This window comes from Pristiophorus japonicus, chromosome 1, assembly GCF_044704955.1.
Source record: "Pristiophorus japonicus isolate sPriJap1 chromosome 1, sPriJap1.hap1, whole genome shotgun sequence".
NCBI classification, from domain to species: domain Eukaryota; kingdom Metazoa; phylum Chordata; class Chondrichthyes; family Pristiophoridae; genus Pristiophorus; species Pristiophorus japonicus.
Window position 1 is genome coordinate 269,752,173 of NC_091977.1, and position 15,216 is coordinate 269,767,388.

The window sequence follows — 15,216 nt, forward strand, 5'->3', positions numbered from 1 at the left end:
AGGCCCATTAAAAGACAAAATAAAACGGTGTGTTTTGGAACTAAGTACTCAATTAAAAGGGATGCGTAAATTAGTTAGGGACAATCAGGAAGAAAGAGACGCAGAAGCAGAGCTTACAGAGCTCCCTGAAGTCCCGTTGGCGGGAAGTCGCGTTATGGTAAGGGTCCTCCCGGGAAAACCGGGGTTTGCCCCAAAAAGGACCATATGAGGTTATAATCAGCAAGGACACTTGTGCCTGCATCGATGTTAAAGGGAACGGACAATGGAAGCATTGAACCCAGCTTAAGGTTTTTGAACCAGCTGTTTAGCACACGTATTAGTTGTTGTTGTTTGTCTATTTACAGATTGACAGCGAGAGATTCTTCAAGCAAGCCATACGGCCATTTTGCCTTTGACTATTTGTTAATTATAGAGTCATAAGATGAAACTATATATTGCGATCGGTGCGATTATCATAGTTCGTGTTAGGTCCCTGCTAGCTAGACCGAAACGAGAGTTACATGTGAATACCTTTTTGTACATGTCGTATGTTTATGCGAAAAATGAGAACTTTTCCAGTTGCTGGGTATGTTCGCACATCCCCATACATAGCAAAGGAGGCATCCCTTTGAGGTCAATCTCCCTTAACATCTCGGAAGTAGCAGAGTGGGTAATGCGACAAAACAGTACAGGAGAAGTAAATGATACCTGGAACCAGAGTGGGGATAAAGAAACGTGGAGATCGGGGGGGGTTACCTTTTGGATGCATTGACGGATGGTACCAGCCGGAATACAATAGGTCGGTACGACCCCGTTCCTGGTTTTGACCAATACCTCAGGAGTTGGAAGGCCCACCGCTGACATTTGTTTCACTAGAAACCTGACCGGTGAGGAAACAGGTTTTGTAGCAGGATACTTTAACCTCGCCAGGTGGAACATAATAGCCAGCGAAACACAAACCAGGGGTTCTTTGAAATAGAGGGTTTGAAGAATCAGACAAGTAGCCAGGACTGGGACCCTAAGATTAGGTGGCGACGGAAGCTGAGAGATTGGGATCGAATCTAACAGCATACAATGGCACTTATTTTGTGTGCGGGCATAAAGCCTACCCCTGGTTGCCTCAGAACTGGAGCGGGTCCTGTTATTTGGGATATGTGGTCGCTTTTTGTCAGACGGGTACGTACTTTAGCAGAAGTACAGACACCAGGTCAACTAAGACGAGATCTTACCCCGGTAGAGAGGCTATTTGGGGTCATGATGCTCCCATTCGGGATAAGACGTACCATGGATGAATTACGTAATCTAGAGAGGGTACTGGAACAGATAGTTAACGACACTGCTGAAGCAATGGAGGGCATAACGGCTGAAATGGTAGCCATACGCACAATGTGCCTTAATTGGAGCTGAATGTTGCACTTACATTCCCGATAATTCAGAAAACATAACCAACCTCGCTGATCACATAAGAAGGGAGGTAAAGAAGTTATCCACGACAGGAGGATCTGGCTGGTTTGACTGGCTGTTAGGGGGATCCTATCTTATGCATGGAGTAATTATTCTGGTTGTAATAATAATTACTTGCTGTCTGATTATCGGGTGTTTTAATATCTGCTGTAAAGTTATGATGGCTCGACTGATGCCAGTAGCCAGTGTAATCGCCAAAGAAGAAGCACACCTGATGGAAATACCTGAAGACACCAAGGATGAAGAAACAGACGACGATGACACCGACCACTATCTCTGAAGGGTAGCCTTGAGCTACAGGCAAGGTGGACATACAGAACATCAGGGAAGTAACATACCCCAAAGGACGAATATATGCTACTATCATTGTGGTCATCTGGATTTCGTAAACATCCTCCAGGACCAAAAGGGGGAATATTGTTGGAGCGGATTTTTGGACATATACTGGACTAGTATACGGGACCAAACATTTGTTTTATTTTCCCCTTTAAATGAATTTTGTAAGGGACAATACTGATGCATTATGCTGGAGATAGGAAAATGAGATAATAAACACTGGAGAGTTAAGTGCAAGGTATGTTTGTTTATACCGATGTCAAAAGCCTGCACTTGTTTATACTGCCCTGTCACAATGCAGGATGGGTTATATATCAAAAGCTTAGCCTTCGATAGTAACAGCTTTGTAGTGCTAAAGCATGTGTTGTAAAGTGACGTAATTTGTAAGATAAAAGGACTTCACTGCAGATACCAATTTGAGAAGATGGTTCAAAGACAGGGGTCTTTAACACTTCTCCCAAAGCTTTGTCTCCGATTTAATAAACCTCTCTTTATATATATTATACAGTCTCGGAAATATTTTTCCACAACAGCACCAAGTCCCATTCACTCATCACCTCTGTGCTAGCTGACATATAGTGGCTCCCAGATAAGCAATGCCTCGATTTTATAATGCTCATCCTTGTTTTCAAATCCCTCCATATCTCTAATTTCCCCGCAACCCTCCAAGATATCTGCACTCTAATTCTAGCCTCTTGAACACTCCACGATGTTAATTGCCCCATTGGTGGCCGTGCCTTCAGTTGCCAAGGCCCTACACTCTGGAATCCCCTCCCGGACCCTCTCCGCCTCGCTATCCTCCTTGAAGCTGCTTCTTAAAACCTACCATTTTGACCAAGCTTTTGGTCATCTTCCCTAATATCTCCTTATGTGGCTCGATGTCAAATGTTGTTTTATAACACGCCTGTGAAGTACCTTGGGATGTTTTACTACGTTCTCATCCTGGTTTACAAATCCCTCCTTGGCCTCACCCCTCCCGATCTCTAATCTTCTGCAGCCTCACAACCCCCCGGTAACACTCCTGTGAAATGTCATGGGACGGTTTACTATGTTAAAGGCGCTATATAAATACAATTTGTTGTTGTATGTTAAAGGCGATGTATAAATAAATACAAGTTATTGTTGTTGTAGTAGAGTGAGAAAGAGAAATGTTTGCAAGGATTATAGCAAGTAAGATAGAAACAAAGATTGCAAAGTTGTACTTGAGCTCATCCAAAACCCTGCTGCGCATACCCTAACTCACCAGGTCTTGCTCATGCATCCCCTCACCGCCATTACCACCACAACTTTAAAATGCTCATCTTTTTTGTTCAAATCCCTTCATGGCCTTGCCACTCTCTCTCTGTAACCTCCTCCAGCCCGACAATCCTCCAAGATCTCTGCGCTCCCCCAATTCTGGCCTCTTGAGCATCCCTGATTTCCTTCACTCCACCATTGGCAGCCGTCCCTTCAACTGCCTAGGTCCTAAGCTCTGGAATTCCCTCTCTATACCTCTGTCTCTCTACCTTCTCCTTTAAGTCAGTCCTTAAAATCTACATCTTTGACCAAGCTATTGGTCACGCCCCAATATCTCTGTGGCTCAGTGTCAAATTTTGTCTGATAATGCTATGAAGTGCCTTAGGACCTTTTACAACGTTAAAAAGGTGCCAACTAAGTGCAATTATACAAATTACTCTCTTCCATCATGACATATATAATGTATGTACCGCAGTAGTTCAAGGACAAGGCCCACCATATATCTTCTCCTAAGGCAACTAGGCATGCACTGAAAACCGGCTTTTCCGATCTGTCAAGTTTCTGGCTTGACAGATCCTCCGTATCTCGGAGGACAAGATTTCCGATATTTACAAATATCTTGCCCTGGAAATGTCCTTTAAAATCTTGTGCAAGTGTTTAAAAATACATAAAAACATTTTAAAATAAAGTTATTAAAGCACATTTTATTATTAAAAACCCTCCCCATTACGGTAAGCTTATTTTAAGGCTTAATTAAAAAAACTTTTTTAAAAAGTCAGGAAAATATATATTTTTTTAAAACAACAAACTTTACTTTAAATGAATGTTAAATATGTAATTTATTTTCTATTTTTTTATTGTGTTTTGGGTGTTTGTGGGAGGGTTTTCATTCACAGTAATAGGAGCTCCGGACTTACGGAACTTCTATTACTATGAATGAGAATCTATTCTATTGACTGCTGTCTCAGCTCCCGGCCTGCGCACGTCCCCACGTGCACGCGCTGTCACTAGAGGCCTCAGGCTCGGAAGTTCCAATGGGCGCAGCAGCAACAGGCAAGTGCGCATCTTTTTTCTCTTTTTCTGTCGTTTGCCCGCGAGCAGAGCTCGACCGGAATTTAAGGTCCATTAAAAAAATATACACATAGGCTAAATCGCCCTCTCTCAATACCAATGAGCTTGTGTTTTAAGGCTAAAGTTGCACACAATTAAAGGAACAAGTCGGACCCAAACATGAAACAATGCATTTATGAGCTAGCAATGGCAGATATTGAATGTTTGAAATGCATAAGTCCATAGAGACAGGATGAAAGTAGAGCTCATAACATGCATCATGTTATTCAGATGTGTTTCATCAACAGTCTCAGATACTGTAAAGTTCAAATTAAATGCTGTGGAATGGCACCCCCCTCCACCCCCACTACTCTAGGCACCCAGTGCCATCAAACACTCCTGGAGTAGACACTGTACAGCCAAATGCAGAGTAAATTTCCTCCAACTCCACCCCAACAATGAACACCAGCTCCAACTTAAGAACCTTTACTGTACTAGTGTGACTTACAGCACCCCATTTCCCACACCAGCCATCTGTAGCCCCAGTCAGATTTATCATTAGCAAATTAGGGATAAGCCTACATCCACTAGGAACTGAACGTGGCTGCGTAAACTCATTTAACAAGGGATGCTGACAACCAGCAGAGCAGAAAGGCCAGTGCTTAACTCATTGTAAACCAGTTCCCCCAAAACTTGAACAGCACCTCATCACAGTGCAGTGATCCTTGTGCAAACACAAAAACCATGCTGCAACAGCGACCCTCCACAATAGAAATTAGATATTTTATTTGACAGCACTCACTAAGGAATGAATATTGACAGGGACATCAGGAGAATTCCTTGTTCCTCGAATAGCACTGTAGGTTCTTTAGTGTCCACCTGAACGGTAGATCTGATTTAACATCTCAGCTAAAAGATGCCACATCCTATAATACATGATCAGTACTGCACTAGATTATGTACTCATTAGTCTAGATTATGTACTCAAGCCATGGTATGATGCTTGAAGCAAAAGTGAGAATGCCACCACCTTGCCAAGCTGACACACCAGTGCATGTAATGACAATGCAGTATGCAAATGGATAAGTGCACTTATTCATAATATACAATCGATTCACTTTGCAAACCAAGCAGAACCAGTTGCCCTGCAGTCAACCATTAAGAGATCACTAAATATCATGCACGCTTAAAGCATGCACCAACAGATTATACATACCATAGGAGAAGTAGCCACCGTAAAATTGAGAAGAAAGCACAAGGTGTGATCTAGCATAGTCGAGGAATGGGCAGCAATGGGGGTGGTTGAGGAGAGCCAGTTGGTACAGCTTCAGCTTACTGAGTGCCCCTCCAGAATTCTATTGAGACAGCAGCTTGCTTCTAAAAGGCTGTACAACACCAAAACAATATTTTCATCTTTCTCACCATTTCACTGGTCTTATGATACGGCTTACTATTTTATCTGCAATCTCCAGAGTTAAATGGAGTGGCAGGTTAGTATCTGGCACAACGCTCCCAACACTCCATAACTTATCAGCAATTACTTTATCAGCACATATTCATCTATTTTTGTAATTAGAAAAGTATCACCGTTGAATTGCTAATTGTGCAGTGCTACCACCAACTGTAGTATACAGGTACTACGGTTTTGATGTTATTTTAAGACTTAATCAAATCTCCAGAGCTTCTATTAAAATATACTACTTACTTTCCAGTGGAAAATTATTAACATGTCAGCCTGGTTCCATTGGTAGGACTCTTGCCCATGCCAGAAGGTTGTGGGTTCAAGCCCTTTGAGCACATAATATAGGCCAACAGGACAGTGCAGTACTGACAACTCTCCTACCTACTCAAGTAGATGTAAAGTGTCCCACGGCACTATTCAAAGCGCAGGGAGTTTTCTTGATGTCTTAGCCAACTTCCTCCATCAATCAGCACCAACAAAAAATACAAATTAATGCATCATTCATTTGCTGTTCTTAGGTCCTTGCTGAGCGCAAATTGGTGTGCCTACATTTAAAAAGTAATCCATTGGTTGTAAAGTCCAAGAACATGAAAGGATGAATAGATAGATTATATAAGAGGGAGGGGGGAGACAAATGCAATATAAACAGAAAATGCTGGTCAGGCTGCATCTGTGGAGACAGAAACAGGGTTAGCATTTCAGGTCAACCCTGTTTCTCCCTCCACTGACCTGCTGAGTATTTCCGGCATTTTCTGTTCACATTTCAGATGTATAGCATCCGCAAGATTTCCATTGGACTCTCATTCTGCTATGCAGGATGCTGTTTCCAGGACTGGAAAAACTGCCCATTTATATTTGGGGCAGTTTCTATAGCAAAAGATCAACATATAAACTGCACATGTGAATACTGGCACAAGCATGATTACTTTGTGAAGTTGACACTTGCAACTCATGCCCAATAGCTTTCCTCTTTAAATATTTCACAGATGTGTGCAATTAAGCCCACATTGCCAAAAACATGCTGGTGAAGGTGAGAGAGAGTTTACCTTACTGTTTTTGGAGGTGACATTCCATTATTTCCAGCATTAAGTTGGTACATTTTTATTAAATTCAGTTGTACAAAGTCCAATAAATCACAAGCAACTTTAGCTTGGCCAGAATTGTGTCCACTTCGATACTTATTCAATGTAACAAATTGCCCCCAAATCAATACATAAATCTCCATTTCTACTTTCTGAAAACAGTCATGTTATCTTACACAAACTAAGCTTAGCTCAGGGTCTAATAGAATGCAAGGTTGTGAACAGTCTGGTTCAGCATCAGACAGTGGCCAGGAAGACGGTTGGAGTTGATGGTTAGGGAACGGAATTTGTGGCAGGGAATAAAGACAATGGCTTCGGTCTTCCCAATATTTAATTGAAGGAAATTTCTATTCATTGTAGGAGAAGCAACATGAGAAATCAGAGGCAGTGGAGGGGTTGAGAGAGGTGTTGAGGTAGAGCTGGGTGCCGTGAGCATACATGTAGAACCGGATGCTGTGTTTTAAGATGATGCCGCCGAGGGATCATCCTAAAACACAACATGTAGATGAACAATAGGAAGGGGCCAAGGATAGATCCTCGGGGGTCACCAGAGTTAACAGTGCAGGAGCGGGAACAGAAGCCATTGCAGGAGATTCTCTGGCTATGGTTGGATAGATAAGAATGGAACCAGGCAAGTGCAGTCCCACCCAGCAAGACATCGGAGGAGAGGCATTGGAGGAGGATGGTGTCGTGTCAAAGGCTGCAGACAGGTCGAGAAGGATGAGGGGGAATAGTTTACCACGGTCACAGTCAGAGGATGTCATTTGTGACTTTTGATTTGGACTGTTTTAGTGATGTGGCAAATGCAAAAATCAGATTGGAGAGGTTCAAACATGGAGTTGTGGGAAAGCTGGGCATAGATTTGGGAGGTGACAACATGTTCAAGGAGAGGAAAGGGAGGTTGGAGATGGGGCGGTAGTTTGCATGGACAGAAGTGCCATGGTTTTTTTTGAGGGGGATAATGACAGCAGATTTAAAAGGGAGGGGGACCTGGGAGGCTCATTTTTTACTGAAATAGTGACATTTATCTAAACTAACACTTGCAGGTGTCCAATGACATATCAGCCCATTTACGGAGCAGATAGCTCCACATTTGGCATCACGATCCTTGTATTATTCATCCAATGGCAGATATAATATCAGCAGTCTAGGCCAGTCCAAGGAACACAGGAAATAGGAGTAGGCCATTTGGCCCCGAGCCTTGCTCTGCCATTCTATAAGATCATGGCTGATCTGATCTTAGCCTCAACTCCACTTCCCTGCCCGCTCCCCATAACCCTTTACTCCCTTATCATTCAAAAATCTGTCCATCTCCGCCTTAACTATATTCAGTGACCCAGCCTCCACAGCTCTCTAGGGCAGAGAATTCCAAAGATTCACAACCCTCCGAGAAGAAATTCCTCCTCATTTCCGCTTTAAATGCGAGAGCCCTTATTCTGAAACTATGTCCCCTAGTTCTAGATTCCCACTTGAGGGAAACATCCTCTCTGCATCTACCCTGTCAAGCCCCCTCAGAATCTTATATGTTTCAATAAGATCACCTCTCATTCTTCTAAACTCCAATGAGTATCGGCCCAACCGGCTCAACCTTTCTTCATAAGACAATCCCTTCATCTCAGGAAGGGCACAATGATGTTGTGCAGCTGTATCTGAGAAAGTCTTGTTTTGGGTTCTGCTTTCTCTATCTTTCCTGGAAATCTAAATTTTTCTTCATGTCAAACACTGAATTAATTTGGAATCAATTAATCTTTTGCCTTGGTCCAGTCAAAACGAGCCCTGGAATTGGCAGCAGCCCACAAGGTGCCTGTGCATCCAGATATAAATATAATTGCTAAGTTGTTGTTCCAATTCAAGTAGTGACATTGGAGCAAGATACCTCTGGGGGATGTCTGCGTGCAGCCTACGTGGCCCCAGTAAGCTGCCACAGTATGCACTCGATGCAGATGTGCTGTGACAGAAATTTAAGATTCAAGACTAATCTACCTAAATTCAAACAGTCTGCCAAAATCACTGTATTTAGAATCAATCCAATCAGCGACCTGGATCTTGGTGACGTCACCAAGATTCAGGTCGCTGACTGGAGCGTGGGTAGGTACAGCAGGAGCGGTGAGGTCGGGGCGAAGGAGTGGTGAGAGATTGTAGAGGGAAGTGACCGGGGCCAAGGAGAGACGTGAGTTCGGGGCCCAGAAGAGGCGAGGGCCCAGGAGCAGCACGGGTCAGCCCACACTGCAATATGTGTGCGCACTAGGTCTGTGCAGCAGAGCTGATCTCCAGTAGTCTTGGTTAATCCTTGCCACTGGACCAAGACCTAGTTCTGTCAAGCCCGTGTGGTGGCTGGTGTCATCACACATTAAACAAATCCACGCACAGGCATCTTCCACCCTTCAAGATTTAGTTCGGGATCTGGAATATTAGGTCCTTCATGGAAACAACTGTGACCTTTTTGGCGTGGAAGCAAGTCATCCTCGACTCGAGGGACTGCCTATGATGATGATGACATAACAAAAATCAAACATTTCTTAGCATTTTATCGAGTTGAACTAGTGTGTAAACAAAGGAGAAATAGTAATAAAACTAAAGTAGTACTACAAACACAACATACCTACGCAAGACAATTAACACTGGAGCATTTTTCCTATTCTCAGAATGTCTGCAAGGCTGAATTTATTGCCCCGAGAAGGCAGTGTTAGACCTTCTGTTGCCAATCAGACACGAGGTATAAAAATATCGAGCCATGCAGCAGGTTCATTTGCAATTAAAAGACTTGCATTTATATAGCACCTTTCACGACCTCAGGCCGTCCCAAAGTACTTTGGAAGTGTCGTCACTGTTGCAAATGTAGGAAACATTACCATCAGAACCACAATTATTCTGGCCAGAGTAATACCCAACTAGAAAGGGCAAGTAAAACTGCCACACTATTGAGAAGAGAAAAGGAAAGGAACAGGAGCCACTTGGCTAGTCAGACTAGTGGCAGCTATTCCCCCACCCATCCACTGCATTCGCCCTCTTGTTGTTCAGATCATTTTGGCTGCAACCAGCCCATGGTGCAATAATGACACCATAATAAAAAAAACTGCTTAAACCAGAAGGTGCTGTGAACACTAATCTAAAATCCCTTATTCCAACAAAAACTGATAGGAGCACTATGATAGTTATCTAACCACTGAGCGGTGACAGCTGAACTTATGTTAAGTATGCATACATTGTTATACTGTCCAGTGGCACAGAATCTCAGTACCCCGGAAACTTTTTTTCTTCTAAAAAGATTTTTATTTGTGTATGAAACAAACTAACCATTTAACTTTAAGATCAAGTGCCAAGATACACATTATATTAGTGCCCCGTTAAAATCAACCTACCACCACCTTTAGGGCAAATTGTTTTTTTTTTTAAATTGTGCTTGCCTTTCCCAACTGGGTAGCATGCATGTTATAATTACACAATACTGCATTTCCTGTAGCTCCCAGGTAGTCTGAAGTATGCAGCATAGTTTGAGATTTTTACTGCAGTCCCGCACTATGGTCCCAGAACTACTGTTTATACCTGTTTTGTTAGTCTATCATCATCATCATCATAGGCAGTCCCTCGGAATCAAGACAGACTTGTTTCCACTCTTAAAATGAGTCCTTAGGTGGCTGAACAGTCCAATACGAGAGCCACAGACCCTGTCACAGGTGGGACAGGTGTGCCGCACGCTCTTTCCACTGCCTGCGCTTGATTTCTGCATGCTCTCGGCGATGAGACTCGAGGTGCACAGCTGCACTTCCTCCACTTAGGGCGATCTTTGGCCAGGGACTCCCAGGTGTCAGTGGGGAAGTTGCACTTTATCAGGGAGGCTTTGAGGGTGTCCCTGTAACGTTTCCTTTGCCCACTTTGGCTCATTTGCCATGAGGAGTTCCGAGTAGAGCACTTGCTTTGGGAGTCCCGTGTCTGGCATGCGAACGATATGGCCTGCCCAACGGAGTTGATCAAGTGTGGTCAGTGCTTCAATGCTGGGGATGTTAGTCTGGTCGACGACACTAATGTTGGTGCGTCTATCACCATGTTTAGGAATCTCCAATCCAACATGCTGCTGCCACAATTTGGAATTAAAAAGCACATTCAATACAGAAAATGTCCCACGGTGCTTTATGGAAAGGAGGTGGAGAAAGAGGATTAGTGCATGCCATGGAGGGAAAGATCAGCATTAGGACTTGGCTAAAAAGTTGGGTTTCGAGATCGTTTTAAATGCAGAGAGAATTGGAAATGCGCAGGAGTGAAGGCATCAGGGAGGGAGTTCCAGTCGAGGGGGCTCTGCCACCAATGAGTGGCTGAGGGGGAGGATGCACAGAAGGCCAAAGGGTACAGGATGGGATATAAAGGTGGAAGAGATTGCAGGGATAGGGTGCGACTTGAAGGGATTTGAGGACAACAAATATTTTAACTTTACTGCATTGGAGCACTGGATTTTATTCCCTAGTTTGCTGATTCTTTGGTTTGACATTTTCAGTACTTCCCAATTAAACATTTGTGTGGGGGCAGGAAGAGAAGCCATTTCAGGAGATTCTCAGTCCACAACGGAGTTGAACCAAGCGAGGGCAGTCCCACTCAACTGGGATGCAAGTCTTTCTTTCAATTGATCAGAGAGGCGTTGGAGGAAGATGGCGTAGTCGACTGTGTCAAAAACTGCAGAGAAGTCAAGAAGGAGAAATAGTGCACCACAGTCACAGATGATGTCTTTTGTGACTTTGATGTCACTTGTGTCATTTCAGTGCTATGGCAGGGGCAGAAACCTGAGAGGAAAGGTACGAACATGGAGTTGCAAGAAATATGGACACATATTTCAGAGGTAATAATATGTTCAAGGACTTGAGAGAGAGAGAGAGGTTGGAGATGTGGTGATAGTTTGCAAGGACAGAGGGGTCAAGGGTGGGCTTTTTGATGAGGGAGCCAGTTTTGAATGAGAGGGCTTGAGCGGAGATAGGAGAGAAATTAGAGAAAGGGGGCAGGAGGGATAGATGTAAGGAGACGGGTGATAGTGAAGAAAAGAAGCTAGGGTTATCTTTGTATTCCAGGAAGATTCTGGAACAGTCAGCAGTTTGGGCAGAGGAAAGCAGGGCCCAGATCTGGCAATGTGGTCCATCCAGATCTGGCGATGAACGGTTAAACCAATTCTGCATCAAACAGACACCCTGCAGACTTGAGCGACTGAAGATGGGGACCGTACCAGGGGACGAGAGCAGATGTGAGGAAGTGACTAGGTAGAGCAAAAGCTGAAGTATTGTGGCAAATGGAGGGGGGGGGGGGGGGGGGGCAAAGGTTAGCCAGTTGAGAGTTTGAAACTGCTAGTCTTCATATATAGAAAATATTAATACTAATAGTACAGCAAATAATACAATATATGATCAAGCATCAATATCGTCTCCTCCCTCCCAAAAAAAACACAAACATACCACCACATACATACAATGGAGAGCAACAGATCTCTGGGTTGAGATGATGCAACTCAAGCTTCACTCTTGGATTGACTATGTCACCACCATCCTTCCATGCATTAATACTTTGCTAGACACTACAGGTGTGCATTGCACTGTTGGAACACTCTCAAACCAGCTGTTATTCTCAAGACTATTTCAGAGAGAACATAACCAGGCACACTCAGATCTGCAAAAACAATAAATCAGATGAACCATTTCAACACTAAAACATGCTTTGTACTCGACTTCCACAAAATTTCACAGATGTAGCGACGTGGGAGTTGTCAATTGCCCCAAAATTATTTATAAAAAATGGGAGCATGTCTGGAGAGATGATTTTAACGTGACTTTCCTTATATAAGAAATCTACTGCGCATCTTTAAAACACCTCCGGTTCCCACACAACCCCACTTCTTCTTTCAAAGCAAATCAAATGTTACTATCTGAGTCAGATATGCAGGCCAAACCCCTTTAACTCAGTTTTAAATAGACTTTGGCAGCATCCCCAGACTATTGAAGATTTGACTCCAGTGACAACTCAGCGATGGGAAAACAAGGAGGGAGAAGAGGAGCCGGATTTGGCGCTGCAGTAGATTCTTACATAAGAAAGACAGATCTTATAACACACACCTCCACACACACACACACACACACACACACACACAGTCCCTTGGAATTGAGGAAGACTTGCTTCCACTCCTGAAGTGAGTTCTTTGGTGGCTGAACAGTCCAATACGAGAGCGACAGACTCTGTCACAGACATTCGTCGAGGGAAGGGGTGGGTCGGACTGGTTTGCTGCATGCTCCTTCCGCTGCCTGCGCTTGACCTCTTTGCGCTCTCGGCATTGAGATTCGAAGAGCTCAACGCCCTCCCGGATGCACTTTCTCCACCTAGGGCAGTCTTCGGCCAGGGACTCCCAGGTAACAGTGACGATGTCGTACTTTTTCAGGGAGACTTTGAGGGTGTCCTTCTAACGTTTCCGCTGCCCACCTGTATGGATCTGAGACATGTGCAGAAGATGCCTCAAGTCACTGGAGATATATCAAAAGATCCTACAAATCCCCTGGGAGGACAGGTGCACCAACATCAGTGTCCTCGACCAGGCTAACATCCCCAACATTGAAGCACTGACCACACTCGATCAGCTTCGCTGGGTAGGTCACATAATTCAAATGCCAGACAGGAGACTCCTGAAGCAAATGCTCTATGCGGAGCTCCTTCATGGTAAACGAGCCAAAGGAGGGCGAGACACAGACACACACACAGACGCACACATAACCTTATGACACATACACAGATCTGATTATTGCTAGGATTCGGGTGCTGCTGCCCACAGCCCGGCTCTACTCACCCTGCTGTACCACAGGCTGATCTGCGTCTGCGACAGGAGCGCGAACAGCAGCCTCCGCGAGTCGGGTTGGATGTGGAAGGGTTTTTCGGAGCCCTTAAGGGGACACAGGAGCCGGCGGGGCCAGCCGCTCAGGAAATACATCGCCGGGCGCCAGCCAGGCAGCCCGCTCCGGCCCGGCACGGCCCGGCCCAGCCGCTCGGCACAAAGACTGCTCTCTCGGGCTCAGCGCACGGGCTGACTGGGAGGGAAGAGTAAGCTCGCTTGCTCACCGGCGGCTGGCGGCGGGGGGGACGAGGACGCCGGGCTGGCCGCCCTTCACACTCGCGCTCCAACCTGCCTGCCTCCCGCCCGCCATCTTCTCTCCGGCTGATGACGCGGCGCGCTCGAGAAGGGGCGGGGCCAAGCCTCCCGCCGATACCCGGATCTCGGTCAGACCGCCCAGCCAGACACAGCCGCGAAAACCCGGAGAGCAAATTAAGCGGATCGGGCAGGAGCGCCGATACCCGGATCTCGGTCAGACCGCCCAGCCAGAGAAAACCGCGAAAACCCGGCTGGCGGATTCCGCGGATCGAGATTAGACCCGCTGAGGGAAAAGATGGCTCACTGCTCCAGAACCCTTTTGGATTTCCTTTTCTGTTATTCAATTCAATATGACCCCTCGGGTCATTTGCAAGCGACTTTGCGACTTTGTGATTTGAGCATATAAATCTAGGCTGACACTGCAGTGCAGTAGTGAGGGTGTCATCATCATCATCATACGCAGTCCCTCCGAATCGAGGAAGACTTGCTTCCACTCTTAACATGAGTTCTTAGGTGGTTGTACAGTCCAATTCAAGAACCACAGTCCCTGTCACAAGTGGGACAGGTAGTCGTTGAGGGTAATGGAGGGGGGGGGTCAGGTTTGGCGCACGCTCTTTCCGCAACCTGCGCTTGATTTCTGCATGCTCTCGGCGATAAGACTCGAGGTGCTCAGCGCCCTCCCGGATGCACTTCCTCCACTTAGAGCGATCTTTGGCCAGGGACTCCCAGGTGTCAGTGGGGATGTTGCACTTTATCAGGGACTCTTCGAGGGTGTCCTTGTAACGTTTTCTCTGCCCACCTTTGGCTTGTTTGCCGTAAAGGAGTTCTAAGTAGAGCGCTTGCTTTGGGAGTCTCATGTCTGGCATGCGAACTATGTGGCCTGCTCAGCGGAGCTGACCGTGTGGTCAGTGCTTCAATGCTGGGGATGTGGACCATTTTCCATACCTTTTATCAACAAGAGAAGACAATGATGATGAGATTCAACACCATCTCCAGTGCAGCCTTCGGCTGACTGAGGAAAAGAATGTTCAAAGACCAGGCCCTCAAATCTGCCACCAAACTCATAGTTTACAGGGCTGTAGTAATACCCGCCCTTCTGGATGGCTCAGAGACATGGACCATGCACAGTGGACACCTCAAGTCGCTGGAGAAATAGCACCAACGATGTCTCCGCAAGATCCTGCAAATCCTCTGGCAGAGCAGACGCACCAATGTTAGCGTCCTCGACCAGGCCAACATCCCCAGCATTGAAGCTGAGGGAATGCTGCACTGTCGGAGATGCCGTCTTTCGGATGAGATGTAATATGTCCTTACTATACGGTATAAATGCACACGAGGCCCATTCTTGAGAGAAGGTCACTCTGTGACCAGTAACCTTTATTAGCCAGCACTGAAGTGATAAAGGTGGGTGGAGCTTCCCCTTTTATACCTGAAAGTCCAGGTTAGGAGTGTCTCCCACAAGTTCACCACCTAGTGGTCAGTGTTCTCACAGTGTA

General features: G+C 45.4%; 1 protein-coding gene across 2 annotated transcripts in view; it reads right to left on the reverse strand.

Annotated features, from left to right (window-relative positions):
* ric1 (RIC1 homolog, RAB6A GEF complex partner 1) overlaps positions 1-13,775 on the reverse strand; it is a 266,797-nt gene extending 253,022 nt beyond the window's left edge. For both annotated transcript variants that reach the window (XM_070888453.1, XM_070888452.1), the window contains exon 1: positions 13,421-13,775. In XM_070888453.1, coding sequence (XP_070744554.1) covers positions 13,421-13,561 — 141 coding nt within the window. In that variant the 5' untranslated portion in view covers positions 13,562-13,775. The remainder of the gene's footprint in view (positions 1-13,420) is intronic.
* Between the last annotated feature and the right edge of the window lie 1,441 nt (positions 13,776-15,216).